This window comes from Lissotriton vulgaris, chromosome 7, assembly GCF_964263255.1.
Source record: "Lissotriton vulgaris chromosome 7, aLisVul1.2, whole genome shotgun sequence".
Classification (NCBI taxonomy): Eukaryota; Metazoa; Chordata; class Amphibia; order Caudata; family Salamandridae; genus Lissotriton; species Lissotriton vulgaris.
Window position 1 is genome coordinate 1,461,707,619 of NC_141695.1, and position 12,418 is coordinate 1,461,720,036.

The following is a 12,418-nucleotide window of genomic DNA, read 5'->3' on the forward strand; positions in this document are numbered from 1 at the left end:
TGCGGAACACACTCTAGCAGCACATATATGTGTAGGTAGACGTGTTATTATCAGGAACATGAAGAAGGGCATTAAATCATCAGATAGGTAACCATTCTAACTGGATAGGATCAGATATGTTTCACACAGTCTAATTTTTAAATGAGGTTCACCTCTGTATCAAAGGAAATTGTATCTTTTTAACCACAAGTACTTGTTCATAGGAGTCAAAGGTGAATTCTGCCAAATTCAGAAAAATTCAGCAGATTTGAGGAGACTTGCAGTGCATGGGTAGCTCCCACCAACCGAATGGGCATTGAGCTGCAAGTTGTGCACATACAAAACTACATGAAAGCTCTAGTGTCGAAGATGTGCTACCTCAACCTCAAATAACTTAATAAACAATTCTAGTGCAGTTTGTAAGCTGAAGAATAGATACTTCATTTGATAATGGAAATAGCTTTACTTTAACAAAAGGTACCTGCAGTAAACTCTTCCAAGAGTAAGGTGGAACAATGCCCCCCTTCATTTCTGTTGTGCAGAAGACATCCCAAACTCAGGAACAAGGCAATGTTTTAAAATATCACCATCCCTCTCTTTCTCTCTCACTGTAAATGTTTTGAGGCAGTCTTAAATCTAAAATCAAAACGTTTTTTACTTTAGTGTCAGACACTTTGGTGCTCATCACAAACATGCAGCTCTTTCACGGCATTCTTGTCCGGAGTGGGTTGCAACCTTCTCTTGGAGAAGTGCAAGAAGTTCAATAAAGCAAAGTCTCAGACCAAATGGCATTTTTGCTGGAAAATGAAATTAATTTGAGGTCGTGATCCAAAGCCATGGAAAAAACTAAAGATAATTCCTCCTAGCTGGAAATAAGCGTTTGCAACCTGCCTCACACTAGGGAGCACTAGTACACTGGTGCACTAAAACTGATCACTGTATAGATAGTTTTTTCTCTTCTGGCATAACTACTCCTCTAACCCTTTTCATGCTTCTATAAACGTCTTCTGCAGTTAATTGTCTTGGGCTGACTCTTCTGATATGGACATCCAGAAAGGACCAGGATAAGCCTGTTATGTAACCTTTTGGATACAGTATAATTAAGAGATGGGGTGATGCCTGCATACAAAATAGATTAAATTGAAGCTTTTTATTAGTAAGGTATTTTAGTTGTTTAAAGGCAGCTGGTCTTTAGGAGAGGGATATATTATTTATTTAGACACATTGAGTTATTAGAGTAAGGTAGCAGGATGTTCCCAGTATTGCTGGATGTGGCTCTTCAAATGGGGCCCTGGCTTTTACAGTGCAAAATATTTTTCTGGCATCATGGGGGTCTTTTCTCAAGAACTGCAAAAGTATCAGGTCATCTCAAGTTAATTAGGGAATTAATGACTAACATAATGTGCAAAGATTTGTTGGTTAAGTTTTTATGGACGCTGTATGCGAGAGTAGGTGGGTGAATCTGCTTTGTGTGGGTCTGGTTTTAAAGATTTTGAAAAGACTGGTAGTTAGCTATCAGCCCCAATGATATTTTGAGTGTGTTGTTACACCTTTTCATTTGGGATGGGCCATTGTTAAGGCCATAGCAAGTGGTGCTTATATAGTTTCTTATTTTTTTGATTCTCTAGCACATTTTGCTTACTTTTTGTGAAAGTAAAGTATTGAGAGTGGTTTGGACATTGGTGTCCAAACAGCAAAGGATATAGAGACATTGCATATTCCTGCTAAATGGGAAAGGCAGTATGGATATCATTAAAGTGATTAACATATAGTGTTTTGTAGTTAAAAACCAAATGTGTTACTGTTGCCCAGTGTCATGTTTGTCATTGAACCAGCAACAAGAAAATTATCTGTCTAGGTGATAGCCTTAATTTATAGGTAATGCCACTTGGGTGTGAAGCCAATACTACCTTTAGTTGACAGTAGTTCATACGTTTGGACAGGCAAGTCCTCCATCCAAACCAATAGTTGATGCATCTCTGAATAATTTGTTGGAAAGGGGTAGTAGGGGATTAACCAGTGAGGTAATCTCACCAATGAAACAGGTTGAGTGTTCTGATAGGTGATCTAGCTGGATAATGAGGGTTGGGGTCTTTTTTATGGCCCAGACATAATTCCATGAGTGTTGTGATGTGGAATTAGATGTTTATGACTAAATCATTTTGTAATGTTGTATTTTTAGATGCTTATCTGGCACTTAACTGATGTGAGACTGCTGTGTTGAGGTTGGCCTTTGCAGGCTATCATTGTTTTTAAAAAAAAGTGTTTTACTCATTGTATTCTGGAAACATTTTCTCTATTTGGCTGCCATGTTTGTGTACCACCACGCTACTACGCTCTGCAGAGGGAAGCATTCTAGTTGTTAGCCTACTCTAGCACAGTATATGCTTGTCCCCGAAATTTAAACATGCCGATGCGTAAACACGCCTAAGTAAAACCCATCTTCGCCCGTCCGTGCACAAACAGGACCAGGAATGCCGCCGGTTTTAGTACAGTTAAGCATCAGTTGAGGTACATTCGCTGGCTCTCATGAACCTCGAGCATTAGGTGAGGTATTGGGGAGGGGAAGTGTTAGACCCTGGGATGGTAGAATGGTGGTATTGCTCTTCGTGCAACTGGACTACTGGAAGCCCTAAGGTAGGAGGGATTGTTGGCTCCAGAGAGTGTACCTCCTTGAAATCTCTTGGAAGAGCACAATCGGGGTGTATCAAGGACAGAGGCCCTATGCTGTGCGTTTGTTTGTCACTGAGACTTGGGCCAAGGAGGACTCTGGCCCGGACTTTGCGACTGCCACGCCACCAGGTTATGTGGCGGTGAGACTTGATAGAAGTGAATCGAGGGTGGACTACTCATTATTTTTAGGGAGCAGCTGAGCTGCATGCTAGAGCCCGTTAACACAGCTACCGAAAGCTGCGAGGTGGGGCCTTTTAAAATCAAAAATTAACATTTAGTGATTTTGGCGAGTCTGCTGACCTACCCTCCACCTGGTCCTAAAAACAATTTATTTTGAACTGGCACCAAGTGCTTAAACCCTTTATCTCTTGTGGTAACCTCACCGAATATGGCTCATTTTCCCGCATACCATTACCCTGCAAACTCACACAACGTAGTCGTAACAACGACCGCGTTGTGACAACACATACCATTACCCTGCAAGTCATTAAAACAACTTGCGGCGGGGGGGGCGCAGGATGTTGGAATAGTAAAATGTACTATTCCAACTCCAGTCTGTGTGGACTGTAGGGAAGGTGTTGGATTTAAAATCCAACACCTTCTCCCCCCTCCGCAAGTCGTTGTAACGACTTGTGGGGTAATGGTATGCCTTGTCACAACGCGGTCGTTGGTGGGAAACAGTCCATGTGTTAGAGTGGGATTAGTATGGATGCTTATTAGAAAGTTTTTGAAGAGTGTGGGTATATTTGGATGATGCTGCAGGATAAGTGAGCATGTTGTAAAGCTAGGGATAAAACGTGTGTTGGAAGGATAGCGGAGATTTGCATGTACGTTTTGAGATTCTCGTCAAACAGTAGGTATCCCTGAAGTTTGTCCCGAAAGGCTCAGTAATGTCTTGATGTTTCTGGTGGCTAGTTACATTTTCCAGTGCAGCCAACTGTGATTATGTGACATGCACCAATGAGTTATCTACAAGGTTAGATGAGCGATTAGAGAGTTCCAGTGGGGGGGTTTCTCATACGGTGTAGTCAGTCATCTTAAGAAAACTCTGAGATCTGGCTTTTCAATTTTGGTGTGAACGTGGTTGGTTCACTTGTGTGTATCAATATTTTTGATGCATTGAAATGCAACCCAGCAGAAGTGGTGGAGACAAAGTTAGTAAATGATTTGGAAAATAAAACAGACAAAGCAGTACTTTGGGACAGATGCATATTTGGAGACTAGGGGCCAGATTTAGCAAGATACTGGTTGCAAAAAGTGGTTGCAATTTGTGACTACTCCTCCGACCAGTACCTAATTTACTAATTGACAATATATTAATAGGCTGGCTCACAAAATTCCAAATCAGATTGGGTTGCAGTCCAATATACCTAATTATTATTCATTAGATAGGTTCAAAATTATGACTCACTCCAATTGTTAACAGTCACAGGGGATGGTGACCGTCAAGGATCAGCAGACTTCCACGTCTGAGAGTGATTTTATATAAAGAAAACGTTTCCATTTCTTTTTTTAAAGCAACCCAATTTGCTTGAAGGAATCTGGGCTGCTATTACATTTTTAAAATCTTTTTTCAAAGTTTCATTGAGAATAGTCAGCGGGACCCTGGACTACTGCCTACTCCGCCTGAAACGTTTAACACAATTCCCAAAGGGTAAAGGGTCCAAACAAGACCCCCTTCTCTTTTGAAAATGAGTAACCACCCAAAGGTGGACTTGGTAACTTTTTAATGGTTTATGACCAGAAAAATAAATCTTGTGAAAGGAGTGCTCCCAACATGCCTCTTCTAAATCGTATTTTGGTATACAGTTGTAAACAGATTTTAGTAGCTGATAAAACTTTACCAAAGTCTAAAATGGGGATGGCACACTGGAAGAAAATGTTTGCTGTCGCAAACACTGAATTGCAAAAATAATTGTATATTTAGCTCTATAAGCGGTCTGTATGTTCAGAACATTCAAGAAATTGCCCACTTTGAAGGACCTGACAGTTTCTTCTGTTAATAAATTCTGTTCCTAAGGTGACTTTTGCAAACTTGTGTTGCTGGCTGTCTTCACTTCAGACCATTCAAAATGTGCCTGTGACTAAATGAGTATTTGCTTCTGTCTGACTAGTCGCCTTTTTCGTCCACTAATGTAATGTTGTAATGTCTTTTGTTTGCATTACATTTGCTGCTCTAGAAATTCAAGGATTTCTTTAATCAGAATGAAAGTTGTGATCCAAGCCTTGACACGTGTACGATCCTTACTGTGGAGGGAAGGACATTTCCAGTAGATGTATTTCACACACAAAGGTAAGTCATTATTTTTGTGTTCTTGAGTTGTAGAGACCTGTGTACACTGCATAAACATCTTGCACAACCGGATCTGTAAACTCAATATTGCTCATGTCTGAGAACATCGTTGTTAGGCACAAAATGTAGACCTGTTCCCCTTTTGTTTGCCAGTTAAATGCAGCAGATATCCTTGAAATTTCCTTCACATCTTTATAAGGACTTTACTTTTCTGTTTCTCCACCAACAGTAATCCGTAGATAGTGAGGTTGGTTGTATGTCGGAGCAGCGCATGCCTTTCACATGCATGCTGTTACTCCGAAGTCTTCTCAATGAATGTGTCTTTACCATGCATTTTTTTACCAAGCATATTGTTACGACATGCCTTAAGGGAAGTACTGTACTTTGGAGTGGTATAATTATCTATTCCAACTCCAGTCTGCGCAGCAGTAGTTAAAGCTTTGTACTTTAAAGACCAATGCCGCTTTCCGTAAGACATGTCGCAGTAATGAAATTCGTGTTAAAGGAATGCGTGGCAAAGACGCATTCATTGTAACAGCCGCATTGTACCTGTATTGCGTGGTTCGGCCGCTGTGGTAAAGGCTGTTTCCCATGAGGTCAAAGGTTTAATAGGGCGCAAGTTTGAACTCCTTTGTTTCTCAAAGGTGAAGATTGTTAGATACAAGTGAAGAATTAAATTGACCTAGTGATGCTCTCGTGAATTATAAAAAAAGTTGGGTCCACACAGCGGGTCTTATTTTACTTGTGCCTTAGATGCTTGGTTTAATTCTCTTATGTGTCAGTTTACTCCTCCTCTCTCACTCACTCCTCTGTGTTCATTCCACATTGGTCATCATTTAAAACCCTGTTTCTAGCAGACTTTGCTGGCATCCTGAGATTCCTATATGTTGCCCCCGGTCTTACCTTTGTCCTTCATCACAGTGCTCCCTGGAGAAACCTCATTGCCCCTACACCCCACTGTCAACACCTCCCTCCCTCGGAGTATCTTCCCAGAAACTTTCAAGACTAGCCAAATACTCCAACTCTTGAAGAAACCCGCACTAAGTACGCCCTCCCGAACACAGATAAAAATGTCAACTACCTCCTGATATTGGAGGACTTTTCAACCACCTCAAGTCTGTGGATCATCTCATTCTCATCAACACTGATGTTTAGAATGGGATTCACTGGCAGTGTCCTTCACTGGTCCTCCTTCTTCTGACATCAGTACGTTCATTTTGTCACCACCATGTACTAGAAGATCCCCATTACCAGCGGACCCCCATAGGGTTCCATCATGCCCTCCATCATCTTCAGTTTTTATTTGCAGCCTCTTGGAATACCACCCAATCAAACCTCATCACAATTCACCAAATTGCCAGTGATACACAATTCTACTTGAAAGTCTCCTCTCCTCCAGACTTTCAAAGCCTCAAACACTGTCCACATCTAATCCACTCCTAATGTCTAGCACCTACCTGAAGCTTAAAGGCACACAAATAGAATTCCTACTGTTCACCAAGAACCACGGATATCAATACAAACCTGACATAATGATATGAATCTGGTTGGATTTGAAGCCTAACTATCACCCTGTGCTCAAATTTACCCTGGACACCGACCTCACCCTAAAGGAACACATTGCAAACAATACCAAAACAGACTGGTATGAGCTCACTCTACTAATAGAAGTGGAATTGTTCCTACCAGAAAACAACTTCAGAACTGCTGTTCAAGCCTCTTATTCTTGTGTCGCAGTAGTGGCAATACACGGATCCACAACCTTGCAGACTCCACCATCATCCCTCATTAGAACATCCTACAGATCACACCAAGCCTCATTGAGGTCCTGATTTTTATTTTATTACACCCCATCCTGGTGGAGCGGAACTGTCTCCCACTGCCAGCCTGTAGTATCTTCAAAACTACCTGCAAAAAAAGGGGAAAAAACAGGCCTTCTTCATTCGTGAATCCAGGATCAGAATTGATGTTCCCCCTAACCATCAAGACAGCCCAACCTTTCTCCCATTTAGGAAAGAGTTGAAGACACACCTCTTTTAAGAGCACTACATCACTAAGATATATCCGTTCACCTTAACTCTCAGAACCCAGCTACCCACTGACTCAAATGTTGAATGTATCTTTGTGCCTTTTTACCCTCTCTGCTGCCTTCCCCTAAGCCTGCATTCAAATATCCTGCACATACATACAGGGATAGCTATATTTAATCAGACTTTTCAAATATAAACAAACGAATTGATGCTCTTGTGCCTTTCATTCCTCTCCACCCTCTTGCTATCCCTCACTTCTTGGTCTCATCATGATAGAATGGATACATTCAACTCTTTTATCCCCCCTGATTTTCATGGGAATTATGTTTGAAAAGAAGAATGTGAAAATGACTTTCTTTCATGATTGGACTATAGGAGAGTTTGCAGGTTGGAGCATGAGGACAGAGGATGTGCTACCATCCCTTTAGGAGTTTGTGCAAAGTATTCAAATCAAATTCAAAGACTTCATTCAGATTTATACAGAAATCCATAAATGCATAGCAAACAAAATAGACATTAAAATGTTCGCGCATTTCCAGCATAACACATTTAAGAAACATGCATTCAGCACAAATTTACAGAACATGCTTTGAGGTATAGACTTATTTGATAAAACATACATTACTAAAATTAACCTCTCAGATGCATGCTAAAACTAAAGCAATACTTTTGGTCCTAATAGACTTTATTAAAAAAAGAACACATAGTTAAAAACGTTCGAAAAATGTCAATTATTTCAAAATTCAAATGTGCTAAGGATCATAAAAACCTCATGTAAACCTTTTAAAAATCCAGCTAAGACACGTAGTACATAGTTTGCACTATAAAATTTCATTCAATGGTACAGTTTAAACATAAGAGTTACAGCAATCCAGACCCTTATTCAATGTTCCTCATAACAGAACCTTTCTAAGTGACTCAATGATTTACGCCTCCTTATTGCGCTCTTAATGTAGGTCAAAATAGCATGACAGGTATAAAATTCTGACACATTTTGATGAAATTTAAAAACCTCTCTATACTAAATGGTGCCCTGTGTTAAGAATAAAGGTAGGAGAATAGCTAGGCCCTAATTATGATGCAATTGGTATGGGAACCGACCGACTGTCCATGGGAGCGTGTGCAAATTCCTGCACTGTGCCTGCCACACGATGTAGGGATTTACAAGGTAGCACAATAGGTGTCCCACAGGCCCCCAACCGGAAAGCCTGACATGGAAAGCCTGTTGGAAACTGACATCATAATCCTTACGGCAGAAATGCTGTATGTAAGGGATTATGTGGCAGTTTCTGACTGGCCAACAGGCTCCTTGAGTCCGTTGGAAGCCAGCCTGAATGACCGGCTGGTTTAAACTCCGACCGCCTACATTGTAATTAGGCGGTCTGACTTTAAACCATGGATGTCTGTTGGAAAGCCTCCAACCTCCGATGGTCGGATGCTTTCTGACCGACATCCAAATGAGCCCCTTAGTCTAATATCTATATAAAATGTGCAAAATAACTTAAAATGAATTGTCATTTGTCTGGCTTTTCCATCACATGACCACTTGGGTAAGTTTTCTGACCATGCCTCTGATCTAGGGAATGCAACTAAGTGATGGAGCAACTGAAAACGTAATCTGATTAGATAAAATCTATCCTGAATATTGTTCATGTTTATCAGATAGTCCTGTATCCCCGATTGAATCAGTCCTGTGCAAAATCTTTCCACTGTTGTCTTGGATCTTTCACACAATTCACTATGGCCTTCCCTTTCCCCACAAAGACAGTTCTTAATACTTTTTTGCTAAATTTCATAATACTAGTGGGGTTCACGATACTAAGATTTTCCTCCAAGCCTGTAATAAACCGTTTACATACAGCAACCATGGTATTTTATCATAGTGGTCAAGTTCTAGGAAATCCCTTATGATATCTCTAGTGAACTTGGTGCCTGGTTTACTTGAACTACTATGCCACTTGGTCATGGTGCTAAGATGGATGTAATCTTCTACATGCATAATATCAAGTTCTTTATGAGTTATTAAGCTGAGGTTGAACGCCTGAGTGCCAAAAGTCTACAATAAAAGGTTTTCTCCTGTGTCTGAATTATTTTACAGTTTATCTTGCCCTATATTGGTACCCCATATAATGCAGCTGGAAGGTATTTGGTTTTATGTAAATTCACGTTTATTTATAGGTTTTGTTCACATTTTATCAGAAAATCTAAAAACTGCACCAGAGGCCCTAATAAATGTTTACGTTTGCGGTTTTAAAGTGTGATCCCCAATGCCCATTCTCTGAGAACAGTATGCCCAGGTAGCTAAAGGTCTACACTTGTTCTAACTTCTAACCTACTGCAAACTGTATTTTACCCCTCTTTCTCCCCTGCCACAGACTGTGGTATATGTTTGGGTAAAATTAAGTTTCAAATCTCTGCCCTCCATGAAGGTTACAAAATTATCAATCAAAAGCTAGAGGCCATTTGCTGCAGTACTGCGTCATCTCTGTATAATAAAATTGGGGTAACGCGGAAACCCACTTTAGGTGTGTCTGCTTTTACCCTCTGTAAGAGGGCGTCCACCCCGTTAATTTGTAATGAAAATAAAAACAGGCCAATACACAGCCCTGCCTAATTCCTTGTTACCCAAAATGTATCTGGGCATTCCCAATTTTCAGTTTCGCCTGCACAGTGCTTGCAATGTGCTTGGGAAATCTATTGTATTCAATATAAATCTTAAAAGGGGCTTACATCCTGCCCACTTGCTTTTCATTGGTTTGTGTGCTTGCCACTTACTTTTCCTCTGTTTCTATTGGCTGTAGCATACTATATCCTGTGTGTTCCTTGTGTGTTTCTCTTATCAGTCTCCCGAGGCCCAAGTGCTGTTTTCTTCCATAATAATAATAATAATAATAATAAACAATCTTTATTCGGCAGTAATACTGCCAGGTAAGAAATCATACATTAAAAATAATATTAAATTCATTGCTTTGGAGCCCTTGTGATCCCAAACTCTCTAGCTTGTTTTTTAGGGCATTTTTATATAGCGTGATCTCGACCTTAAGGTATTGAAGAAACTTAACATGCTCAACATGAGCACCAGTTATGTTACACATGGGCACATTCAGCAGGGATCTACTCGAGTGCATCTGAGACCAGCACTTGTATATATTGCAACACCCACTCACCAGTCCCCCGGGGCCGAAGCAGGGCCCCTCTTGAGTGCATCAGAGGCAGACGCTTGTTTAGATTGCAGTGCGCACTCAACCGACCATCCGGGGCCGAAGCATGGATTCACTCGAGTGCATTGGCGCCCGATGCTTGTTTTTAGTGTTAATCTAGCACTCCGTTAGAGTGCACATGTTTGCAGGCCTCAATACTCCTCACCATCCCTCTGCCCATGTTGTTTGTTCCTTCCACCTCGGCCTCATTCAGAAAATTGCACTCAGAGAAAAACACAACACCCACTGAGTACCATGGTATACGCATTTCGGAAGGTACATATTTCAACACAAGATCGCTGATTAATGTTTTCTTACGTGATAGACCCCAATAGTAACATTTGGCACTGCATCAGGAAAACTGACTTGTCTGTTTCAGAGAACTTTACGGTGGCTGAATAGCCCACATCAATATCTTCTGCTGGGTGTTTGTAAGTGATCTCACAGTGTTTAGAGCAAGTGCAAACCAGTAGAGGTCACAGTTGCACATGGAAGGCGTGTTAAATACCTTATCAGAGCAATGAATATTTGAGAAATTGTGTCTGTAATATGCAGTCTGGTTCCCCTTTCAAAGGAAAAGACTGGAGCAAATGCTATTAGCACGTTGGTGTTTGCAAGGGGTATATTATGTATATAGAAGATTCCATCCATCTTAGCACCATGACCAAGTGGCATAGTATTTGAAGTAAACCAGGCACCAAGTTCACTAGAGATATCACAAGGGATTGCCTAGAACTTGACCACTATGATAAAATACCATGGTTGCTGTATCTAAACGGTTTATTACAGGAATTGGAGTAAAATCTTAGTATCTAAATACTAATACTATAGAAGGACAGCACATATGCAGATTGCAACTGCTCAATAGTGCATCATGGGTTGGTGTATGTTCAGTGCCCATAGTGCATGTATTTAAGACACTGTTGGCATAGAAAAGCAGCTCCTTGATGACTGGTACCTTTCGTACATATTACATCACTGAATGAACGTGTCTGAAGTAAAATTAAGAGGCGTCTGGCACCATTCACATCAAATAATCAGATTCCACTTCCTCAGGAATAGTTCTCTAAAAAAATTTGCCGCTACTTTCAATCACATTTTCTTTGCATTGATAAGAGACGGAGACAGAGGAAGATGCCAAATTGCAACTTCTGTTCAAGGCAGGGGAAACCCAATAAACCCTTGTAGGCTTGGGCACTGTGTAGTTAAGGTCAGAATGTGCTACAAGGGACTTGTTTAAGGAAGGTTAAATTTAAACAGTGAGTTGTACATATGTAACACACTCAGGAGTATCCACAGGATAACCGTCTTATATCAACATGGTAAATGTATTACTGGAAGGAAAGGAACACATAGAGCAAAAATTGTATTTAAATATAAAGTTTTTTACTGCAACAAAAGTGGGGACATAAATATAAACAAATTAATTAGAGCAAAAGGTCATGAACAGAGATGAGTGATATTTTCTCTACAGTTCACAACTGAAATCATCAACTCCAAATGATAAACAACACAACCTAAATTAATTAATAAAAAATGGTTGTGAATTGGTGACAAAGCAACAGTGAAGGAGATGATGGAATGTCGACGTTTCGGTCTAAAGGGCAGTCGTCAGATAGACCATCATCAGGACGATATTTTTCTATGCAGAAGAAACTCCCTTGAATTTCCAAATGAATGCCAAACGAACACGGAAACAGCAATGACGTGGAGCAAGTAGTCAACCACGGGGTACAAACGGGGATTTGTGGAGATTGAACCACAAACGTAAGCCAGGTTCAAATTTATTAAACAGTCAGGTGGATAGCATTCCGATTTTTTCAAAAAAGTGTTCGGGCGGCATACAAAGTATCTTCGTCAGTGCATCAGAAAACGACGAAGATACTTTGTATGCCGCCTGAACACTTTTTTGAAAAAACCGGAATGCCAGTTTTGATGCCCAACTTTGGAATGTAGGTATTTATCAGTCCACTTAATTTGCTGCTTTTTGACTGTGATTGAAAAGCTGGGCAGCTGCAGGCTGGCGAAGGAGATCTATTTATTTAAAGCACATCTGTATTTTATAAGCTGTGTCTATCTTTATTTTCTGAGCTTTCACCATGTGTTTTCTCGCCTGCTATTTTAATTGCACTCATTGCTTAATCCCCATCACTTAACACATGCAATGCATTTTAAAATTAGAATGTTCTCACAAGTATTTATTTTACTTGCCTAAGGATGTTGAAATACTATTGTGTCCCAGA

At 40.4% G+C, this 12,418-nt stretch overlaps 1 protein-coding gene across 1 annotated transcript in view; it reads left to right on the plus strand.

Moving 5' to 3' along the window:
- The window catches only part of DHX35 (DEAH-box helicase 35), a 593,749-nt gene that overhangs the window by 267,196 nt on the left and 314,135 nt on the right, over positions 1 to 12,418 (plus strand). The window contains exon 9 of the mRNA XM_086932268.1: positions 4,833 to 4,945. Coding sequence (XP_086788394.1) covers positions 4,833 to 4,945 — 113 coding nt within the window. The remainder of the gene's footprint in view (positions 1 to 4,832; positions 4,946 to 12,418) is intronic.